This window comes from Citrus sinensis, chromosome 9 (assembly GCF_022201045.2).
Source record: "Citrus sinensis cultivar Valencia sweet orange chromosome 9, DVS_A1.0, whole genome shotgun sequence".
Taxonomy (NCBI): domain Eukaryota; kingdom Viridiplantae; phylum Streptophyta; class Magnoliopsida; order Sapindales; family Rutaceae; genus Citrus; species Citrus sinensis.
In genome coordinates, this window is record NC_068564.1 from 30,650,498 (window position 1) to 30,673,989 (window position 23,492).

Below are 23,492 nucleotides of genomic sequence, written 5' to 3' on the forward strand. Positions count from 1 at the left end.
GGTGTACATGTATTTGTTAGAGAAAATTTTAAATTGTACGATTCAACACGTATTAGATTATAACAGATTATTATAAGGCAAATGCTATGTTACAATTAATGTAACATACACACTCAACAACAACCACACAAATTGTGTGAGCCCATTATTTATGTGGTTGTTGTTGAGTGTGTATGTTATATTAATTGTAACATAGGGGCTCCCTTATTATAAATAAGAAATTTCAATTTAAAGGTTGTCAGATCCACGTTACAAGCCTCTATAACTTCAATAGGTGATCACCTGCTCATGTTCGCAAAAATGTAATAGGTCAGGTCCCATTTGACAAAGTAGATCCCGGATAAGGGATAACCTTGAAAATATCTCTAAATACAAGTGGGCGCAACCCGGAAACGACATTGGGCCAGCCCAAACAATTATAGTTTGGTTTGTCCCCACGTATTTCCTAGTTTTGGCAACGACTTTTTTCTAAAACTGTAAAGCGAGCGTCCGTAAGACTCTGGAAGGACGGATGAAGAACTAGAACGTAATAGAAACTGCTGGAAACTCCCCCAGACATTCCAGAAATCTCTCTCCAGAACTTTCCTTTTCTCCCCCATACTCCTCCATAAATACCGAAAGCACTCTCCACATTTTTTAACCAACAAAATACGAACGAACGAACGAATCCTCATTTAGCAGTAGCGAACATCAACAACAGCTAATACTCGCAAAAGAATGGATTTCAGAATCATGGGTTTGGACTCATCGCCACTCTTTTCAACTCTGCAGCACATGATGGAGATGGGGGCGGACGACTCCGCTGACAACAAGTCATTCAACGCGCCGACGCGCACGTACGTGAGAGACGCCAAGGCAATGGCGGGGACGCCTGCGGACGTAAAGGAGTATCCGAACTCGTACGTGTTCATCGTCGACATGCCCGGACTGAAGTCGGGGGACATCAAGGTCCAAGTGGAGGACGACAATGTGCTGCTCATAAGCGGAGAGAGGAAGCGGGAGGAGGAGAAAGAGGGGGCCAAGTATGTGAGAATGGAGAGGAGGGTCGGCAAGTTTATGAGGAAATTTGTGCTGCCTGAGAATGCTAACGTTGAAGCCATTTCGGCTGTGTGTCAGGACGGAGTGTTGACTGTGACCGTCGATAAGCTGCCACCGCCGGAGCCCAAGAAGCCCAAGACCATTGAGGTTAAGATTGCTTGAACTTTAAAGAGAGAGAATATGCTGGATTGTGGGTGCTGATGTCTTTTCTATTTGCCGGTTGTTGTTATGAATAATTTTGCTTGTGGGTGTGACGGTACTATGCCTCTGTAACCTCCTCTTCCTTTTTCTTTTTTTGTTTTTCTTCCCTTTTTTTCGAAAATTCTCTCTGTTCACTGGTTTGCGGTTCGGTCTTTAGCATTCCGGAGGGGAAGCTGACGGCTGTCTACTGGTAGACATCTAGTTGTTATAATTAATGAAAAATCCAGCTTTTATCTAAATGTTTCTCGTGCTCCTCGGTTACCTGTTTGCTGCAGCACATTTATTACAACTTTCACTAAATTTTGGAATCTCTTGCACTAAAATCAATATGGCAATTTACAAAACACGAACAAACATGGCGGCAAGATTTTACAGCAGGTACTGAGTTCACATTACTGAGAGTGAAAATGGTTGAACATTAAAGATCTCCCAAAGACAATTAAATAGCCAATTTATAACGATACTCGCAAAGACAATAGTCTGGAGTTGTCACCTACTCATGCCCGAACGTTTTTTTGAGTGCCCAACTGGCAAAATATATTGTCCTGGAAAACAACTCCAGAAGAAAATAAAGAAGCAAGGAACCTCATCAACGTTAACTGGGAATTGATAAGAGAGATCAATTAACAATAGAAGAGCTGCTTCATTAGATTCTCAGAAGTTTAACGCAACTGTTTATCATTTTTCAAATCGAGAACAAGTCTCTTGGATCTCAACAAACAATGGGACCATATTTTGAACATTCTATTATGCATGAATAGCTTCATGCACTTCGTCTTCTTTATGGTCTTATTTCCTTTAATGTGTTCACTTACTGTGCTATTATAGCTGCTTGGCATAGTGGGATTTTTGGAGCGATCGATGATATTACCCTTAACAAATAGAGCTATAAAAAAGCCTTCTTTGTCTTCCACTGGATCGGTTCGAAGTAAATGCTCAGCTACAAAAAAAAAAAAATCAACCAAATGTTACACGAGAATATTGTTGTGAGAGATTCAGAGAATTCATTATCAGTTCTACATATTAAGCATCCTTTCTAACCCATGTAGTTTATTGAATGAAAAACGATAGTAAATATTCTAACTATTACGAGATTAAATGAGCTCATATCTAAAAGATGTTTTGAATTATATCTGGAAATTTCATTCAAATATCAGATATCTCAAAATAAATGATAATGTTGTGTAAAAACATTATATTTTTCTTTCTGAATGCTACACTAAATTTTATACTTCTACTATAATTCTATTCCAATCCTTATGATGTATATTATCCCAATACTTCTTTTCATTTACAGATTTGATGATATCTCCATAAAACACTTACAGCCTTCAAAAACTGGGAGGCCTCGGCAGTTCCATTGGGGGAAAGGGGTTGCCAATTGAAAGCCAAAGGACATAGCAATAGGCAGGACAGATTTGATGACATCTTCATTTTCAACTTGGTGGATGGAGCAGGTGCTGTACACAACTCTCTCAACTCCAGGAACTGCCAAAGAAAAACTCACATTAGAACACCAAATTGAAAGATGGTATCATGCTCTGCTAGAATGACAGGGAATCGATATAACATCCAATGAAAATCACAACTGTAGGCTGTAACTCATCAGAAAGCAGCTAAGACCTGTCAGCTGTGAGCTGGACTCACAGCGTTTCCTATACATAGTTTCCTATAAATTGTCCTATGGTAGAACCTAAATAAGTCTAATGAAGAAAGAAATGAATGGTGTACTAGTGCTCTACTTATCACATAAAACTGCACAAGTAAAATAAAGTACTTGCTTGGAAATACAGTGATTTGGTTAAGCAAAACTCCCTTAAAAAGCCAGTTCAATGCAAGGGTCACTAACACCTTTGGATGACATATGTAATAACTTCAACACACATACAAGTTAGAAGAATTCCAATCCTTGAGGAAAGCTACAACAAAAATCATCCTTGAAAGAAGAAGACACACTTACAAGATAATGCATGCCGCAATGCCTTCTTTTGGAAAGCTGAAAGTTTATTCAGTCTTTCCATTTCAGTAGGATCAGCAGTATGACCTACACAATTGAGAATGCAAGACAAGAGTTAATGCAATAAACAGAATATAGATTATCCTGTTAGAATGTAAATCTAAACAACGAGAATTCTGACCACACAACAAATACCAAACAGCAGATGAATGTGTACATCACCTGAAGCATGTGACGGGAGTAGATGGTCTAACCTCTCAGCTGCAGTCCCAGATCCAGAGCAAGATGGATCTAAGAGAATGGCACGGACCTGAAATTATTTTCTTATAAGAGAACAACTGATACACAAGACAGTAATTTAGTAAATGGCATCACAAGGTTGATGATCACACAAGTAAGAAGTCCAACTTCTTTACCTTCTAAATTAAAATTTGTGTTTTTTTTTGGTTGGGGGGGGGGGGGGGGGGGGGGGGGGAGGGGTTGGGGGGGGGGGGGAAACTGCCACTACAAAGGAAATAGGGCATATTGGAGAATTTTAGTGTTGAACCACCCAACATTTTATTGAATCTGAACTGACTTTACGACAGAAAACAGACCCATTGATGAACAAAGCAAGGACCGCTAAAATTATTATTACATTGAGCAGTAATTAAAAACCTTTAGCAGAACTCAATGAGATTCATTAAACCAAAGGATCAGAATTTTGTGGGGAAAAGAAAAAAGGGAACGGTGTTGATAAGTGATACTGACTACTAAAGAATGGTTGGATAAGGTTCCAAAAGAAAAGACTACTGGATCTAGAGGTAGATAAGAAAGCTTGTGTTCTATCAGATAACCCATCCAGACAAATGGAGAAAAACTTGTTAGCAGAACTATTGATTCCCATAGAAGCCATGGAACATAATTCATCCATGTGAAGATGCAAAATATCAAGCTTACCTCAGAGTATGCAGGATCTTTCGGGTCTAAGTTCAAAAAGTCCCCATGCAGGACTTCAATATCTTCGGGCTGGTTAAGGCTGTTTCTAAACAAAATTGATAATAGTTGAAAAGCATGGATCATTGAGTATAGATAATGCATCATCACAAATAGGAGCACCTTAAATTCTTTTTTTTAAAAAAAAAAAAAGGTAGCAAGTATCCTGTAGATTGCAAACTTTTTCAACAATTGAGATAGCAAGCATTCAAATAATTAAGATGCAAAACCAATAAACAACATAAAGATACTAGCAGCACCAGAGAGCTTAATGGTGTCTTTGAGACGTCTAACCCTTTCCTTATTAAGCTCACATGCTACAATCTTTCCCTTTCCTTTCATAAGAGCAGCTAGGTGCACAGTTTTGTTTCCAGGAGCTGAACAGGCATCAAGAACCTTCACAAAAATTGAAATAGAACATGAAGACATAAAAACAAGGAAATCAATAAGAAATCACATGGAAATCAGGTCAGTCTGGAAAGGGGGGAAAAATCATATAATCACCCAGCTAAAACATAGTAATCTGCTGTGAATCAAAAACTTCTATTTAACAAACTACCTACTTATTGTGCATTCTTGATATCCGTGCTCAAATATGTGGTTTCACTTGGCTATATACCTAAAATTCAAAAAGAATTATTTATTTAAATTCATAAATTTTACACACAAAATTTAGAATTCCAAATAAAAAAGCTCCACAGATCTCTCTAAAAGAGTATCTCTTGCACGCAACTTTAATTGTTTTATTAGGGGAAAAAATGAAAAAATTATTCATTTACTTTTCTTATATTTTTAGATGAGATAACAGGAAGTTCAAGATAATGAATTTGATATTATCTGAGAACCATCAACGTATAAATAACTAAATACAAAAAAAAAAAAAAAACCTGGTACCACTCACCTTCCATCCTGGTTTGGGTGCTAGGGCTGCTGCTACCATAGAACTTGCTTTTCCCTATAAAACATTGAATCACCAAAGAACTACAGTAAGAATACAAACCACTACCAATTCACAATTGTTCTTTCGGATGAAAAAACTAAAATATTCCTCCCTAAACGATTAATATCTTACTTGCAAGAATACACATCCATTGACGATCAGAGGATGAACGTGCAAATCACAACCTGGTGGGAGTATCAATAAGTCAGGAACCAAGTCATCCTTTTGGACCTAGTTAACCCACACAAGAAACATAATCATAATGCAAATGAACCACATAAGAAATTAACCAGGGTAAAAGAATTAACAAATCATTTAAAGAAGATAACAAAAGACACCGTATGCAAACACCTAAGATATACGTACATGAGGTGTTTAATTAGAGTCACTATATCAACTACATGTCAGTGAAACAAGATGTAACAGAGATGGCATGCAAAACAAATAAGGTAAACGACAGATGTTTTGAAATAATTCAAATGCTATTCAACATATCCAAGTAGAATGCTAATAAGTTTCACAAAGTACCACAAACTGCTTCCCCAATTCAAGCACCGCCGAATCAACATCCATTTTCAGAGTATTGACACGAACGTAACGAGGCTTTGGAACATCTGCAGCAAAATTAACAAAACACATACAGTCAATGTTCTCAAAGCATAGGACTGAAATAACTCATGCATCTCAATGAGAAGACTGTTTGAATACTCACCAGGAGTTTGATAAAGTGCCATTAAGTCTTCAATGCTCTTGACCTTATTCCTCACTAAAAGTTGAGCTAGAGCCAATTGTATAGCACCTTTATGGAGCATCAGAAACTTCTCTGCATCACCTACTAATGATATTTCCTAGAAATCAGAATTCACATAAGAAGTCACCACAAAAACAAGAAAAGAAGCACAAAGTGCATGCAAACATGAGAGGTAAGATTAGTGATCCTTTGGCAATCAAAATGAATAACACTACTTTAGGGAGCCTAGAAGGCCATAAGCACATTGAAAATCAAGATCCAGTTGTGCCGTCATATAGAGTCCTAAACCCTGCAGGCTTTTTAGTTAAGTGACAACTAATTTCACTTAAACTAATAAATTTGCATTTGGAAGTCTAAGAATGCTACAGTCAATTTTACAGAACTAATTCGATGAAAAAGGACGGAAAACTTACCTGGCCAAAGAGGATGTCGTAAGTTAGTATGTAGACCAATTCTTCTTGCCTCTGCCACAGCAATAATAAAGTTGCATTAAAATAAAATAAAAAGCGACATTTATTAAAAAAATAAGTCAAATTAAAATAAACAAAAACATGAGCTTTTACCTTCCATTTGCTATTGAGTATGCTAGCAGAGTCCAACACTTGTTTAATAATAGAGAGATCTGAATACAAATGAAACAAACACTTGAACATAGTTCATACAAACACAGAGTGAGTAAAAAGGTTTAGGGCTTAAATGGCAAGCTTACGTTTGAGAGTTTGACAAACCAAAGCGTAAGTGGCTTTTTTGTTCTTCACAGAGGGGCTATAGACGAGCGACTTGATGGAGCCGACGGCTCGGCGACGTGCGTCGCCTCGGAGGACCAACCGCAAAACCTTCGCCGCTTCTCTCCTCGCGAAGTAAGCCGACCGCTCAGCGTTGCTTAGTCGGCCGTTTCGAGATGTCTTCGCTGATGCTCCCGATGGGGCAGTTGCCGCTGTCTTAGTGCGCGCCATGGCTCGCGCTAGGGCAATCGATTAGTCCGACACTTCTAATTTTAAGTGTCCAAGTTAAATCCATCAAATGACGTCGTTTTACTTGTAACATATTGTAACATACATTAAAATGTTCCGCCCGGTGCGATTGCACTTCTCTATGTCTTTTTTTTTTTTAATACTCGTTACGCAGATTATTGCATTGAATATATATTTATAAATAATTGTTATATACAAATATAGTACGTTACACAGATACTTATAAACAACTGCTATATATAAATATTACATTGATATTTATAATCAGATATACATAACTGAAATTTATATTATTACATTAAATTTTATGAAGTACATGCCTAACAGACAAATAACCATCACAGACATATACAAATATAGTACATTGCACAGATATTTACAAACAACTACTATATATAAATATTACACTGATATTTATAATCAGATATACATAACTGAGACTTATATTATTACATTAAATTCTATGAAGTACATGCCCAACAGACAAATAACCCTCACAAACAAGAGATATTCGTACTCCACTTGTATTTCACAAAGAAGAAGAACTTATAAATATTTAACCCCCACAATACTTTTGTGGGGACTTGAATCGCTGCCCTCACGCTTGTGAAGGCAGCAACGCAACCATCAGGCCAAGGGCCCAATGGCTGCACTTCTTCATGTTTGAACTATGGAAGTAATTTTCTTTTTATTAATAAATTTTTAAATTAATTTTTTTAAGCAACCAATGACTTTATTATAATAAAAAAATACATAATAATTCTGATGAAAAAATCATCCAACCAAACAATAGAATAATAATTTAAAGAGCAAATTAAGCCAACCCATCTTGCGTGCATAAGTTCGAATCCTAACTATTGTTGAGACTTGACTTCTCTCCCAATTAAAATTGGATAGAAAATTACTTATCTTTTTGTCATTTGAATTAGAATAGATATCTTTCTAGCATTAAGTGAAGGTAAAATTTCGAATTGTGCCGTAATAGAAGTAGTATTTCGGGCTATGCCATAAAAAATAATTAAGGAGAGTCCCGATTAATTTTTTATTATAAGTATCAGTAGAATTTTGATTATAATATATTACTATATAAAAAAAAGTTAGACTTATATCAAGATACACATCTATTAAATTCTATTGCGCCGAATACCAATCTACTATTAAATTAAATGAAAAAAATAAAAAAACACATTCTTCATCTTATTAGCATGAGAAACGTTTATTAGTATTATCCTAAAAACGAAATGCATATCACATTGCTAATTGCATCCGAAAAGTTTGAAAATTACATCCTCTAATTTCTCATTTCCATACTTAAAAAAAATAATAATAATGATTAATAGATCATAATGGAGGCAACAACGAGCCTCAAATTATGTATCGCTCTCCGTAATGAGGTCTGGTCATCAATTGCGTCATGGTCATTGATCAGATTTTGATTCTTCATCCTCATCAATTTGGATTTTAGAGTCTCTTTCTGTGTAGTATCCGGCGGTGCGTGTTCCTTCCCGGAACTAAACATGAACACAATTGATTTGACAGATGCCTAACAATGCTATGAAATAAATGCCAACCCCGTTAAAGGTACTCAGCAATCATGATCAGCTGGCTCTCTGCGTGGTGTGATATATATGTATAAATATAATATAATAAAAAAAATCAGCCTGGAAGTTGCACATGGAGCTTCTACTTGATCCATTTAGGTCAATGGAGGTCTACTTGTCTTAATTGCGACGGTTGGTGGCATTCCAAAATATTGCAATTTGTAGCTTACATGAGGGAGCTTGCTATGTGACATACACACCCAATGGTTGGCAGCCACGTGTTCTGAGGAGAGAGAAAAAGCATTGAAATACAAGCAATGGGGGTTGGCACAGCCACTGGATCTGTAAGTTACGTGATACGTAACTTAGCCAACTCATGAGAGTTTAGCCATCCTCGTCAATGATTCTTAAAAATTGACGTTGACCTTTTCTCCTCTTGCCTGCTCGTGGCTTGAATGTTCTTTAGCATTCTGTGTCGGTCATTTGTGGTCACAGCTAAGGGCACAACAAACACTTCAGATATTTAAGTTCTTTTATGACATGCATCTTATTTATTATTAAGTTTACCAAACATATACTTAAATTATAACCAATAAAGTGTTGATTCCATTGGCAATGGAGTCCCCTTAAGTAGTTTGACTGGGTTTGCTCTCCAGTTCGAGTCGCAGGGAAGTCGTCTTTGTTGGGAGAACGTGTGCCTCACAGTTCGAGCGGGGACTTATAATATGGGTTGTGGTACGGGCTTAAAGGTACATCCCACAGTTTGGGTCATCCCAGGATACCTCGTGGTTAAGACAAAAAAAAAAAATTATATATCGAATCACAATGATTGCGAAATGAAGATCTATAGACAATCCAAAGACCAAAAATGTTAAGAGAAAATTGAACAAAAATATGAGCGTTTTAACTAATCTTTAATGTGAGAATGAAGAATAATACAAATTGAATCTATTTCTGAATTCTAATACCATATTTGATGAATAATAATAATCATTGAACAAACAAGCCGGCATTAGAATGAGATAAACAACGAAAATAAACATATTCTTAGTTACATAAAAACTGATTGAATCATACACAACCACGTCTAGATTGGATTCACGAACGATGATAAATAGACCAGGTGAGGCACGTATCAAACAAGGTACGACTGATGGGTCTCGATTCTGCTGCCCCTCAGATGAAGCTGTGCATGACCTTAATATATGAATCTAGATTGTGAGAATACATGAAACGTTGAGATGAAATGTAACAGTCTGTGTTTACATCATAGTTCAAGAATCACTATCGCCTTTGACTTGTACGTTCCTTATCGTTGTGAAAGGGCAAGCACGAGACTTTGAACTTTAAACTCATCATAACATTAAACAAAGCACTAAGTCTACGCACAAGTCATCCTTGACAAGCCCCACAGTCCTTTTTACAAGTATATGTGGTGCCTTGCCACTCAGAATCAACAGAGAAGTTTCCTGCAACACCACAAGAAGCTTCACGGCGAAGGCATGAAGCCACCTTCAAGTTGCAGTGATAAGTGCTCCCTATAGTATATATAATAAATATCGCATTTCATCACGATGATACTATGAATATAAGCTAATTTTTTTAAGTTCATATATACGTGAATGTCTAATATAAATCTTATACCACAGGACTCACCTGAGAGTGATTCTGCTGAAAAGACTAATTTCGAGCTCTCTGAGTACTTGACCTTTGATGAGTGGTTCGAGGATGATCAAGCATCTAAACTTTTTGGGTATGTCCAGAATCCGGTGTATCGAGCAAATGAAGTTGTTGAACCAGGAGGAACTAGCACCCACTTCGAAGGACCTAGTAACAGTAAGCAAAGTTTAAAATTTTCATGCAAAAATAATTCTGCTCTCGAGTTATTGTTATTAATCTTTGTGCGGTTGTGTATGTGAAGGTGACAATGACAGTGGGAGGGAGAAGAAGCCGGTAAAAGAAAGAGTTGCGTTCAAGACAAAATCTGACGTCGAGATACTGGATGATGGGTTCAAGTGGAGAAAATATGGCAAGAAGATGGTGAAAAATAGCCCAAATCCAAGGTTAGTAATAGTTTTAACATCTGATATTGTTAAAAAAAGGGAAAAAAATTCCTTAATTGCATCTTTTGATCAGTTAAATCCTTAATTTCTTCTTTTGATGAGTTAATAACAGACTTGAGTGGAATGAGTATTAAGCTAATAGCTTTAGCAAAAACTATTGCTATCAAAATAGCTTGCATATATTCTGAAATCTGAATTATACCTCAAACCATAGAAATGTAGAATTTCATTTTTAACGTCTATATTGTGTGATTACCAGGAATTATTATAAATGTTCAGTTGATGGATGCCCCGTGAAGAAAAGAGTTGAAAGAGACAGAGATGATCCAAGTTATGTAATAACAACCTATGAAGGTTTCCATACTCACCAAAGCAATCCTTAGTTCTCATATACTTTTTCCTGGGTTTGAGTTCTCCTAATACTGCACTTGTGTGTTAAAGAAGTACTATCTTGTTTTATTTTAGTCCCGAGTGAATGGGAAGTAGAGTCTGTAATTGCATTACCTTTTTCAGTGCGGGGCTACTGTGATGACTCAGCCTAGACAGAATGATCTATGATTTTGTAGTTTGTACTGTGATCCTCTTTCTATATCAACTATCTGTAATAGCTTAGCAATCAAAAGCTCTGTAAATCAGATTAATAACAGAGAGTTTTGTCAATTTCACCTCAATTTCGCCAAGCTATGCATACTTTTGTCTACTAAGAAACAGGTCAAGTGCTTTAACTAGCAGTTGGACAACAACATTCGAACCTGACATTAACTTTTTTCATACAATAAATTTCAGAGAGGGATGGTTTGTACAAAACATAATCCCAGAATTGGTGAATGCCGGGTGACAAACAAAAAATATACAAGTATTGAATTATACCAAAAATAAAGGAGTCTCTTTTGATGGTGGTAGGAAGTTCTACCACAATGAATGCAAATAGAGATTCCCTACCTTTGGTAAAATAAAATGTAAGCATTAGTCACAAATTTCTTAATTAGATGCGTGTTTTAACCTCAAGGGGATTTTGGGTTGAGTGGGAAAGGACTCCTAGATACAACCAAGAGGTCAACTGCCTATATCATATGAGTTTCTTGACTATCAAGGTTATAGGGTCGGACCCGGAATAGTCCCAAAACTCGATGACCATAGAAAAATCTCATCCCATTCATCAACGACAGCCTTTGTAGAGGTTATGCACCATAATATACCAATGTAACGTGAAATATTCATGTCGTTGTAGTTGCGAAAACTTGGTTTACATTAAGGTCACAACTCACAAGTAAACATCAATTGCAAAAGAGAAAGATCAAACCATGAGGGAAAGTAGTCCACTTGAGCTACAATTTTTATTTGCTTAAACACGCATCAGTTTATTACAACCAACATGGTATATCTGTTGTCCCATCTCTCTCATCAAATTCTAAAGACCATCCTGAGTACTCAAAATTCTTTCCTAATCGGCTATACAATCTTGGTATACAAACAGCAAAGATAAAAAGTCATATCTGTTCACTCTACACAAAGGAAGTATACACCACCAAAAAAAACACCTCCTATCAGATTACATGTGACCCGGGATTTTCATTTGGAGGAAATACAAAATCGGGGTTTCGAATGTATGGAACCAACGCTGTCAACTCTTTCCAATTAGTTCCTGCATCATCAAAACTAGAGGTTATGCTCCATAGCACATCCTCGTTCTGAACCTTTTTAGGCCCTAGACGATTGGATATTACAATGGCCTTTGAATTGGAAAGTGAATATTTTTTTGACTTCGCCATCCCACTAGCAAGCAACCAGCGGGTCCCAGACTGTTGCTGTGTCCTGCTACCCCAGAGATGATTCTTGCCAAGCTCAGCGTTCAAACCTGCAAGATGGACTTCAGAAAGTTTAAACCATGGAGTGGTTTCTTTATACTCTTCTTTTTCCTCTCCTCTCTTGACAGTCACCTCCTCCTCCTCCGAGTTGGCTTCACCATCCGTCCTCTCATTTCTGTCTCTCATTGCACTATAAATTTTTGGCTTAACATGGCCAAAGATCCTCTCAACTTGAAACAGAGCAAGCATTGAGGTGCCAACAGGTTCATAGTTTCTAAGGGGATCTCGAAGTAAAACCATCAGAGCTACTGTGAAGTTGTTCCTCAACAAAGTGTGAGTTTTACCAGATGCCTTATCACAGCTAACCTCTCTTATCAAGGTTCCACTAACAAAATCTATGCACTGAGAATGATGGGCGGTCTTTACTGTGTGCAAACTAATTTGATCTTCATCATCAATAATTCCATTGTCCAGATTTAACCACTCATCCAATGTTACCGAGAGATCCATCAATTCATCAATATCATTAGCACCATCCCTGACATCCGATAGTTGCAATCCTGCAGAGTGGGTTCTGATGCATGATGGTGCATCCTCATCAGACATGCCACACTGAATTCTCAACCCGTCAATCAAGAGTGCCTCAATCCCATTCATCGCTAAACAAGCAAAATCTGTGGTAGATAAAAATCCTTTGCCCATCTCACCAACAATCAAGCTTGAGCGCATGCAATCATTAGTCCAGCCAAATCGAAGTTCTTCTTCTTTCTCTCTCCCAGCAAAGGAATCTTGTGCAAATAATGACCCATACTGCAGTGAAGTCTGCCTGTGACGAAAATATGAAATCAGTTGATGCACAAAGCATACCAAATAGTGGAATAAAAGGAACATGTATATGGAAAGTGGAAATCAAGAATACTTTGTTTATCAATGTGATCAATGAGTTCACAAACCTCTCTGACACCAGCGTTCTGGGTGCAGCTTCTTGCGCCACTTCTTGTAGTGTCTTCCCAGTAATATCCTCCAAAGGCATTAATTTGTTTAGCTGCATAGACAACTTCTTAATACCAACCGATGCCAAGTGCTGCAATATGTCAATAATCTCAGAGCCCACTTCTGCAGGCAGTACAACTGGTCTAGAAACTTGCATGACGAGACTTCCAAGATTTTTTGCATTTCTGAGAAGTGATGGATTCATAGACCGCAGATAACCTCCACTCTTTGTTTCAATTAAAGGTCCAAAGCCATCTCCAAGTGGAGGTAATTCTGAGGTATCCTCAGGAGGGAGCTCAACCGGACTTCCAAAGCCATCAGAACAATATCGTGGAGAACTCTGAAATGCACTCTCATTTAGGCCCCACTCTCGCATTAAACATTCAGTTTCCAAGTCTTCAAGAATGTTGGCCTTCCTTCTATTTTTTAACAATTGGTCTGCCCTGTTGTGCTCCCCATCAGAACCCTGAATAATCGGAAAGAGAACAAAATCCCTGCAAGAATCCTGAGAACTTGATCCAGTTGGAGCATTGCAACTGAACTCCAGTTGGTCTTCTTCCCTTACATCAAAATCAAATATAGAACTACCAGAATTTAAAGCTTCCTTCTCAAACTCTCTTAACAAAAGCTCTCTAGGAGACTCAGGATTGCTATCAGAGGTAAAGCCAGATGAAGCTTGATCTATCCCCAGCATCTTTAAAAAATCACTTGCCACTGATTCAGTAGCATCATCCAAGCTAAGTGATGTTTTGGATGTTTTACTAGCTCTGTAATTAGACTTAATCTCCGTGTAGTTTTCTTGCTCAAGAAGTTCATCAATAGCTAGTGGAGATTCCAAATCTTTCAATTCTGAAATAAACATGTCATCAAAAATTAACTCTAGCTCTTGGATGGTTGATCCTGTAGTACATAGAATGCGATCTTCATGTTTCCCATCATTAACTAGAACTTCATCTATGTAGCTACCACAAGTATCTTCTTTCGAATTACTTTTCATCTTCTCCTCAAGGGCAATGTTATCCCCTCCAGTGATCTCATCCACATTTATAGTTTCAACTACAGGATCATCGATTGTCTGAACACTTCCTTTTGGTTCCAAATGTTCCTTTTCAGACACTTCTATCCCCTTTTCAACCACAGTGAACTCAGAACAGTCAAACTCACTTTCACCAAAATCTTTAGCAGACTCAAAATTATGGTTATTAGGTGGCTCCACATATTCGGACGATAAATTAAACTCTTTTGAACCATTCAAGTTCGCTTCATTAAGTTTCTCATATAAAAAGTTAATTGACTTGGAGAGCTCCAAACCCAGAATTGGTGAAACTTCATGAGATGTATATGAGAGAAAAGATCTGTGGCTAGAGTTTCTTGGAACACTACCAACCCTCTTAAGCATCTCATTGTAGTTATTCACCGCCAAACCTTTAACAGATTCTAGGGCCATTGATCTGTCCTCTGTTAAGTTTATAAGCTCAGAAACATTCCTATTGTTCTTTGATTCACTCAAATTGTCTTTCATCACCTTAAAGCCGAAGCTAACATTCAGTGTAGCACCTTTAGCCTTTTCTGCAAGCTTAAAGCTCGTTGTCCACGTACCTACACTTTTTTCCCCCTCTAACTCCTCTAAAGTAAGTGGTAACAGCCTTGTGAGATCAACCCAGTGCTTTCCTGTATCGACTCCTGGAGCCCCAACTACAGAAGCGTATATCAAAGAAAGCTTCACTTCATATTTTGCTGAGCTATGGGCTCCACTTCTACCACCATATACACTACATTTATACATCAAAGTCTCCTCAAATTCAGCAGTGCCCTGCAAAATCCTTGACGGGCGAGTTGCCAAAACATCATCCTTCCTCTTCCAGAAAACATGCAAACTACAGTCATTGAAATTCATTGGCAACCCTTCAATTGAGTGAACGTGGAGGAAGAAACAAATGTTGAACCTATGATCCCTAATGTGTGCCAAAGCTTTCAGCGGCTTCTTCCAATTCCATAATGATGAGGACTTTTTGTTCTTCTGCAGCACCTTTTCATTGAAGTTTCCTGAGTTTGGGTTTGATTTTGGCTCTGTGAAACGGGTTCTTTCAGCGGATTTGGATCGACGCTCATATGGGAAAATCAAAGACTTCGGTGGTGGTCTTTGCAAGTACAGGGCTTTGCTTATTGCCTCAATATCATGCAACAACCGACTACTACTCGAATTCCGATCACTACTGTCATTTTCCAAGTCAATTTTGGACAAACTCATATCGTCTTCAAACACAGCACAACATTTGATCCAGAACCGGAACCAAAATTCAGTATGCACGTTCTTAGCAATTCAACTTTTTCAGACAAGTCCGCAGACCCACTTGGATCGTACCAATAAGCAGCACAAAATTAAAATAAAGAATCAGCATTCAAGCAATTAACAAAATTGGACGCATCAAATTACAAATACACAGCACATAGCAACATTCCGTCACAGATAAATCAAAAGTCCAATTCAGAAAATCAATCATCTTAATATTCAATACTATAAAAAAATTGGCACCTTCTTTTCTTTTTTTTTTGGGATACAAATCTTCCTGACAAGTTATCATTTCCTAGCAATCAGACATAACTCGTAAAGCAATTCTAACAAGCTTACCTGAGACTGGATCTTCTCCTCGCAGACGAAACAGTCACTGTAAGGCTTTGACCCGGAACACGGTAGAAGATTGGTATCGCTCAATTTAGCCGTTATTTACGCAGAATTTACTTCTATGTACTTCCCGAAAGAAAAAGAACTTCACGAGAGAATTGTCAATTGTGAACAAAATTAAAGTTTTGTCTCTTTGTGTCTTAAGGTGCAGGAGAAGCCATGATGGACTCTTTTGTCTAGTAATTTTTACACTCAACCATGATATGCTACACTCGATTTCACGTAGGATCATCGGAACCCAGCTGAATCGACGCACGACGCATGAAATTTATGGTTTATGGTATAATAACATCACCATCCCTAATTTCTACTGAAACCACCAAATAAGGACATATCCACATTTGTTTTTCATAGGATCCCTAGATCAACCACTTATTAAGGTTTTTTTTTCCCCTAATACTAGTTTTTTTTCCCCAGAAATCCAGTCATATTTACAACCTAGAATCTGTTATCACAAACACAGATTTTTGTTCTCATATTAAAACTATATTTTATTCACATTTTTCAAAGAAATTATAGAAAGAGAATAGAATCCTAATAACTTGTATCTAATAATAGGATTAAAATCCTCTTCTAATACGAACTTATTCTCAACAAAAATTTATTTATTGATTGATGATTAATAAATAAATAATTAAATTTTATCCATATAATTTTACTTTATGATACATGTCAAATCAATAAAGGATTATAATCGATAATAATAATATAAAAATCTTATAATTAATGTATCCACCACAAACCCAATCACTATACAATAATATAATATAAAATCTTGTATTTAATGTATTCACCATAATACAATGACCATTATTATGGTATTTTTAATTTCAAGGAATTGGTTGAATAAATTTCAAGTTAGTTGAGATTGAAAGAGCTTAATTGCTGGAAAATTGATTAAAGATCAGTCTATCACTCTCAACTTAAATAATAATAATAATAATAATAATCTTGACGGATCCTAACAATAAAACAGTACGGACCTGTGTAAAAGAAATTGCAAAACCATTATATTTATTCTAATTGTGCTAAAAGTTGATTATGCAGATGTTATTATCTTATCCTTTGATGAGAAATTTCACTAAGATACCCAACATTTAATTAATTACAAAATGTTACAGTGAAAAGATCCGAACATCCGGTTTCGTTAGAAAAACATTGAGGTCGGGCAAACTCAACAAACTTTTCCCAACCGTAGACGTTGAAAACCCTAAACCCTCTTTACTTTATTTCTCTCTCTCTCCCGAACAAGCGCGCGTAACTTTTTATGTAGCATCGAAGATGACATTAGAAATCGAAGCTCGAGAGTAAGTTTTAGTTAAGACTTTGATAATGCCTCGAAGTTGTACAATGTCAAGAATAATTAGATGTTTCAATTTTTCCCTTGCAATAAATTCTCACTCTTTTAAGCATGCAGTGTGATCAAGATTGTGCTTCAATTCTGCAAAGAGAATTCTTTGCAGCAAACGTTTCAAACGCTTCAGAACGAGTGCCAAGTGTCGCTGAATACCGTGGATAGCATTGAGACATTTGTTGCCGATATCAATAGTGGAAGATGGGATGCAATTTTGCCTCAAGTAGCTCAGCTTAAACTTCCAAGAAATAAATTGGAGGACTTGTATGAGCAGGTTTGTTTTAGTAATTGAACTTTCAATTTGTGAGGAGATACTGAAGTTTTATGATTTTTTTATGATTTTATTTTTGTTGGTTGAGTAGATTGTATTGGAGATGATTGAACTGCGTGAGCTGGATACTGCACGTGCGATTCTGAGGCAAACTCAGGCAATGGGTGTAATGAAGCAGGAACAACCCGAAAGATATTTGCGGCTTGAGCATCTTCTTGTTAGGACTTACTTTGACGCACATGAGGTTGGGAGCTACTTTTCGTATGATAAATTATCCTTTAGATCAGTTCTAATGTGCAATTCCAAAATGTGATGGACAAATTGATGCGTATGAATTATTTTCTGTGACAGGCTTATCAAGATTCCACCAAAGAGAGACGCCGTGCTCAAATTGCCCAAGGTTCTACTAATTTTTCCTTCTCACTGTTTACTAAATCTAAAAGTGAAGACCTTATAAAAACTTACTTTTGTTAAGATCATCAGAGTTCTTCAACCTAGTTCTTGAAAATCTGGAATCTCCCGATAGCTGTGTGGGAAAACTGAAAAAAATACTTATGATTGTTTATCATATTCTATTTCAAGAGTGCCAAAGGATGTAATCGAAGCAGCAGGGGAACAAAACTAATATGAGTAAAAAAATTGCATGAGCAGTTTTCTGTTCTTCTTTTTAGGTTTTAAAAAGACATACTTTTGTGTAGTTTTTTTTTCCCACTTTTTATTGACAAATTTTTTCTTTTTTGTTTAGCTGTTGCTGCGGAAGTTTCTGTGGTTCCACCATCACGGTTAATGGCTCTGATTGGTCAGGCCCTGAAGTGGCAGCAGCACCAAGGTTCTTTTCCTTAATTACTCTTTTGCTATATTAGTAAAAATCTCAACCGAATGTCTCTAATGAAGTAACTGGAAGAATTTTCTTCAGTTGGGTTCGTGTTGTTATGACATCCAAAATTTCTTCTACCTGCATTTTATTTGTAGTGTTATGAAAATACAGTTTTATCTTCTAAAAGGAGGGATTTCATGCCTGAGCTATGCCTACCTCCGTATACCTGAAAGAGTAGAAAAACTCAGAATTATAGGGACATAAATGTGATCATTGTGCTTTCGTCTATGTATTGCTGATGTGATTATGTTTGGCCTTCTAGGGTTACTACCTCCAGGAACACAGTTTGACTTGTTTCGAGGAACTGCTGCTATGAAACAGGATGTAGAAGACATGTATCCAACAACTCTTTCCCACACCATTAAGGTGAGCTTCTTTGTGTACAAACTCATTTTTCTTTCTGTGTGTATCTATCTATAAATTCCCTTACCATTAGAAAGAGGGGGGCAATTGCCTTTTCTTTTCATTTTGCTTCCAGTTATAGATAATTAGTTTTGTTTTTTCAATTGCATTGATAATTTTTGGAAGTCAAATTTGTGTGCGTTCTAAAATGTGTGTCTATGGCTGTCATTGTGTGATAAGGGCACTCTTTTGGAAATTTATTCAATTTATAAATTCTCGAAGGTAATGCTTTCTTTAACTTTGAGTTGATATTCTCATTGGTTAATGATTTTGTTGCTATAGTTTGGGACAAAAAGTCATGCAGAATGTGCTCGGTTCTCTCCAGATGGCCAGTTTCTTGTCTCTTGCTCTTTTGATGGATTTATTGAGGTAGTAATCATCAATCTCTCCTTCCTCCTTGCCGGCATATACAATTATTGATATTACTTGAATGCTTGCTGAGATTTTGAACACTTCCAGGTCTGGGATTATTTAAGTGGGAAACTCAAGAAGGATCTACAATACCAGGCTGATGTGAGCACTTTTTGTCCTCCTCTTCTCGGATGTTCGAATGTCCATAGTTTAGTCTACACCTAATTTGTACAGAAAATTGTGTTGCTTGTACATGGCCTGAATATGTACCAATGGCGAACTCAAAAAAGAAAGAAAGAAAGAAAGAAGGAAGGGGAAAAAAAACAGCTGGAAGTTACTGAGGTTTCACAGCCCATAGTTTCCCCTTTCCACCTTGACACAAAAATTAATTTTGGAAGGCAAAGAAAGAGATAAAAGTAGTTGAAGAATCTTCAATCCTAAAAGCTCAAGCTAATAAGAAATGAATAAACATTGATGGCTTCCGTAATAGTGAATTGAGGATCATGGGGCATATCTTCTCCATGCGCTTTCGTTATTTTTAAATGATTTAATTTTAGACATTTTCTGAGTGGCAGAGCTCTTCGAATGGCACCATTGTGATGTAATATTAGCTTTGTGCAGGAAACTTTCATGATGCATGATGAAACTGTCCTCTGTATTGAGTTTAGCAGAGACTCAGAGATGCTTGCCTCTGGGTCGCAAGATGGGAAGATCAAAGTAAGTTCTATGTTATTGGTGTTGCATTTTTATTTTGTATTTTTCAAAGATTTTAGTGCTTGTGTTGAGTCTTAATGGTGAAGAGAAAGTTAATAGTGACTGAAGAAGGGTTCAAATGGGGGTTTCCTTTGAATTGCAAGTTGATGGTTCTGTTTTTAAACTTTAGTTTGAGCCCAACGCCTTTACATCATAAAATTGCTAAACCCTTGTCTCTCAACTTTTTAGCTTCCTAGTAATGGCAGGGAAGGCCTTTGATAAGTTTCTTTTATACTTTTAGCATTGACGGATAAATTTTTAATTTTTTATGAAAGTGTTAAGAACCTTAGAGGATGTTTATGCAGTTAACTCTGGGAAATTATTTTGAGGATAGAAGCCAACTGTATGATATTGCCATAGCTGGCATCCTGATTGTAGCTTAATTGCCAACCAGTTTTAGTGTACTTAGGGTAATGATAATGTCCACAACAAACATGACAACTACAGCCATGAAATCAGCATTAACTGATTGAAAGTTCTATTATTTCTGTTGTGCCAGTTTCTAAATATACTGTCATAACTTGTGATACTGAACTTTTCTTGATTATCTTGTGACAAATTTCCATTGGATCTGTGTTACAATTTTCAGGTTTGGCGCATAAGAAGCGGTCAATGTTTGCGCCGTCTTGAACGAGCACATTCAGAAGGTGTTACTAGTCTTGTTTTCTCTCGAGATGGAAGCCAAATTCTAAGTACATCTTTTGACAGCACAGCAAGGTTTAGTTTAATCTATGGGCACTTCTTTCCTATGTCCAATGGTGTGATGCATCCATAGTTGTTGTTGGCAGTACAAGAAGCAAAAGCTGGTCAGTTTCGGTTAGAGAAAATTTTGTAATGGTTATTTGTTGTGTTGTTTTATGTAGAATTCATGGACTAAAATCTGGGAAATTGTTGAAAGAGTTCCGAGGTCATTCGTCTTACGTAAATGATGCCATATTCACAAATGATGGCAGCCGTGTCGTTACTGCCTCAAGTGATTGTACAGTAAAGGTTAATTGACCTTATTTGTGTTTAATTTTTATTTCCACTTATCAGTGAGGTGTTTTATTTATTTTTCGTCATGCTTTACATAGGTCTGGGACCTGAAGAGTACTGATTGCCTCCAGACATTTAAGCCACCACCTCCTTTGAGGGTATCTTTTGCTTTGATTTGTTTTCTTTGTTTTGTTATGTTATGTCAGTTATCCTGTACTTAACCTCTCCCATTTCTCTTTGAATTGTTAGGGAGGTGATGCTTCAGTGAACTCTGTCCATTTATTCCCAAAGAATCCTGATCACATAGTCGTATGTAATAAGACATCCTCAATATACATAATGACTCCTCAAGGACAGGTACTTATTCATGTTGTTACATGTTCATAACTCCTATCTCTTTGGGTCAGACAAGTCAACTTTCACTTAGAGTCTGTATTTTAATAGGAACAAGCTTCACCATAATTAGCAACCAAGTCTTGTAGTCTTCTTTGAATTCTTTTAAGTATTTAGCTGAAAGATAAAACTTCAGACTTGCCTTTTATCCCCACCAACCCTTGGTGACTGGAGCCATTTCTGAGCGTCCACATAAAACATACTTGTACATTAATCTCAGTTTAACAATTGCTCTTCAAATTGTGTAACCTAAATCTTCAGATTGTCGCTGTACATTGTCTACTACAATTGTGATTATGTATTACCATTTTGCTTAGTGTCATGGTGCTTATTTACGCAAAAATTCTTGTCTTTCAGTCTTTGCTGGACTCTATTGTTAAAGGAGTGAACTTATTTGTTTGTTGTTGAAATTCTCTTCTGGATGATTGTGATGTAGGTTGTGAAGAGTTTTTCTTCTGGTAAAAGAGAAGGTGGAGATTTTGTTGCTGCTTGTGTTTCACCGAAAGGTGAATGGATCTATTGTGTTGGTGAAGACAGGTATTCTCATCTGATGTATTTTCATATTAATTTGGGCTTGACCTATACTGGTTTACAAATGGTTTCATCATATTGTGGGATATTATAAATTTAGAAACAACTCTTGGTATTTTTCTGTTCCCTATTTCTCACTGTAGTGGGTATTTTGGTTTGAGAGGTATCATGTTCATATGTTTTTTAATCCAAATTGTCATTGAGATTTGTTTGTTCATATGAAACGTTAAATAAGAAAAAGAGAGGATTTCTTGTTCTCCATCTGGACCTTGGCTAAGGGGATAGCCTGTCTGGCTTGATAATCCATTCTTGCCTAGCCCAAAAGGGTTAGAGGTATCATGTTTTTCTTATTCAATGAAATTTAGATATGCTTACTAGTTTCTACTTTCATGCAAAGTTTTGTGTACTAAAAAATTTTACGAAGTAAATGTGATCAGTATATACAGTTGGTTTCTTTTTCTGAGGATTGCAGAGAAATGATTGCGAGCAGCAATATTAGGAAAAGAACCTTAAATTATTACTATAAATTTTGGTGTTAGCAACTTTCATAATGTATTGTCACGTTCTTGCAACATGATGGTTAGAAACCCAATCTGCAAGGGTTTTGTTGCAATGGAATTGACTAAACAAATTGTTAATGATGCAATTATTATGCTACTTGTTCTTGATTTCCTCATTTTAACCTTGTGTTTAATTTAATTATCAGCTCGTAATCTTGTGAATTATCTACAGGAACTTGTACTGCTTCAGCCATCAGTCTGGTAAACTAGAGCATCTAATGAAGGTAAGCTTTTGGTTGGTAAAAATTGAGTTGGAATTATAAATATTAAGCATTTGGGTTGTCTTTCATGGGTCAGTGTTTGCCATATGAAATCTCAATTATTTGTTTTTTCAGTATGTTAGATAAATCTCAGGATTTTAATTATACGCAGATCTTGAACCAGACTAGAATAGAAAATAAAGGCTAAAGTTTATATAATGTACATAACAATGAGAATAATGGCTTTACATTTATATGTTTCAAATGCAAGTAAGCAAGTGGAAGTCACAAAATGTCCAATGTATTTGGCAATAGCTTTCTTGTTTCTTATCACTTTTCTTATTGCCAGGTCCATGAAAAGGATGTAATTGGTGTGACTCATCATCCCCATAGAAACCTTCTGGCAACATATGGTGAAGATTGCACAATGAAATTATGGAAGCCTTGATTCCCTGTATTTGCTTCCGTTGAAATGAAAAATGTTTCTGTAATTTCTTGGAATGTTGTCTTCATTCATTAGACCCATTATTCACTGGGGGAGCATGGGTTGGAAGAACCAAATTTCAATCAAAGATCAGGGGTTTTCTCTTGTATTATTATTTTGTTCACGGGGGGGAGGACTTTTTCCAATTCAAATACTTGGATAGTGTTAAATTGGATAGTCGATCTTTGTTTTACCTTTGAACTAAATGAAAATTGTAAAAATGAGAGACACATAATATTGAGATTTATGTTATTACTAAACTGTTGAGAGTATTAATATTATTGTAAAAGAAAAGCACACTATTTCTTTCTTAATTTCTTTGAGTACAGGCAAAAAAAGAGAGAAGTATTTTAATTTATTAGATAAAATGAAATTAGAAGAAAAAACAAAAAATAAAAGTTTATTAGAGCATCT

General features: G+C 36.5%; 5 protein-coding genes across 11 annotated transcripts; 3 read left to right on the plus strand and 2 right to left on the minus strand.

Annotated features, from left to right (window-relative positions):
* Positions 1-613: 613 nt before the first annotated feature.
* LOC102606859 (17.3 kDa class II heat shock protein-like) lies at positions 614-1,478 on the plus strand. The gene has a single exon (XM_006474393.4). It carries the CDS (start codon positions 718-720, stop codon positions 1,198-1,200), a length of 483 nt encoding a protein of 160 aa, XP_006474456.1. The 5' UTR covers positions 614-717; the 3' UTR covers positions 1,201-1,478.
* LOC102607140 (25S rRNA (cytosine-C(5))-methyltransferase NSUN5) lies at positions 1,323-6,884 on the minus strand. 6 transcript variants are annotated; one of them, XM_052433384.1, is made up of 14 exons: positions 6,572-6,884; positions 6,426-6,484; positions 6,276-6,326; positions 5,824-5,959; positions 5,640-5,725; positions 5,244-5,342; positions 5,073-5,126; positions 4,423-4,567; positions 4,136-4,197; positions 3,419-3,506; positions 3,200-3,283; positions 2,566-2,727; positions 2,055-2,179; positions 1,323-1,784 (listed from the first exon to the last, which is right to left on the minus strand). In XM_052433384.1, the coding sequence occupies exons 1-14, from the start codon at positions 6,816-6,818 to the stop codon at positions 1,737-1,739; spliced, it is 1,446 nt and encodes a 481-aa protein (XP_052289344.1). In that variant the 5' UTR covers positions 6,819-6,884; the 3' UTR covers positions 1,323-1,736. The 6 variants fall into 6 exon arrangements, with proteins under 6 accessions (XP_052289344.1, XP_015384498.1, XP_006474457.1 ...); XM_015529012.3 differs by having other exon boundaries at positions 1,323-1,508; positions 6,572-6,883; XM_006474394.4 differs by lacking the exon at positions 1,323-1,784 and having other exon boundaries at positions 1,863-2,179; positions 6,572-6,883.
* A 2,961-nt stretch (positions 6,885-9,845) lies between these two features.
* Positions 9,846-11,111, plus strand: LOC102631232 (probable WRKY transcription factor 50). Of its 2 annotated transcripts, none has more exons than XM_052433450.1 (3): positions 9,846-10,213; positions 10,299-10,440; positions 10,720-11,111. In XM_052433450.1, the coding sequence occupies exons 1-3, from the start codon at positions 10,000-10,002 to the stop codon at positions 10,721-10,723; spliced, it is 360 nt and encodes a 119-aa protein (XP_052289410.1). In that variant the 5' UTR covers positions 9,846-9,999; the 3' UTR covers positions 10,724-11,111. The 2 variants fall into 2 exon arrangements, with proteins under 2 accessions (XP_052289410.1, XP_052289409.1); XM_052433449.1 differs by having other exon boundaries at positions 9,861-10,213; positions 10,700-11,111.
* Positions 11,112-11,745: 634 nt separating this feature from the next.
* LOC102630744 (protein PLASTID MOVEMENT IMPAIRED 1-RELATED 2) lies at positions 11,746-16,067 on the minus strand. Its single transcript, XM_006474389.3, has 3 exons — positions 15,874-16,067; positions 13,202-15,594; positions 11,746-13,074 (listed from the first exon to the last, which is right to left on the minus strand). The coding sequence occupies exons 2-3, from the start codon at positions 15,490-15,492 to the stop codon at positions 11,988-11,990; spliced, it is 3,378 nt and encodes a 1,125-aa protein (XP_006474452.1). The 5' UTR covers positions 15,493-15,594; positions 15,874-16,067; the 3' UTR covers positions 11,746-11,987.
* A 999-nt stretch (positions 16,068-17,066) lies between these two features.
* LOC102630435 (suppressor of mec-8 and unc-52 protein homolog 1) lies at positions 17,067-23,392 on the plus strand. Its single transcript, XM_006474388.4, has 16 exons — positions 17,067-17,234; positions 17,345-17,555; positions 17,644-17,796; positions 17,904-17,952; positions 18,298-18,381; positions 18,692-18,795; positions 19,114-19,200; positions 19,291-19,344; positions 19,804-19,899; positions 20,525-20,652; positions 20,799-20,925; positions 21,009-21,068; positions 21,160-21,267; positions 21,740-21,840; positions 22,567-22,618; positions 22,944-23,392. The coding sequence occupies exons 1-16, from the start codon at positions 17,209-17,211 to the stop codon at positions 23,040-23,042; spliced, it is 1,539 nt and encodes a 512-aa protein (XP_006474451.1). The 5' UTR covers positions 17,067-17,208; the 3' UTR covers positions 23,043-23,392.
* The last annotated feature ends 100 nt before the right edge of the window (positions 23,393-23,492 follow it).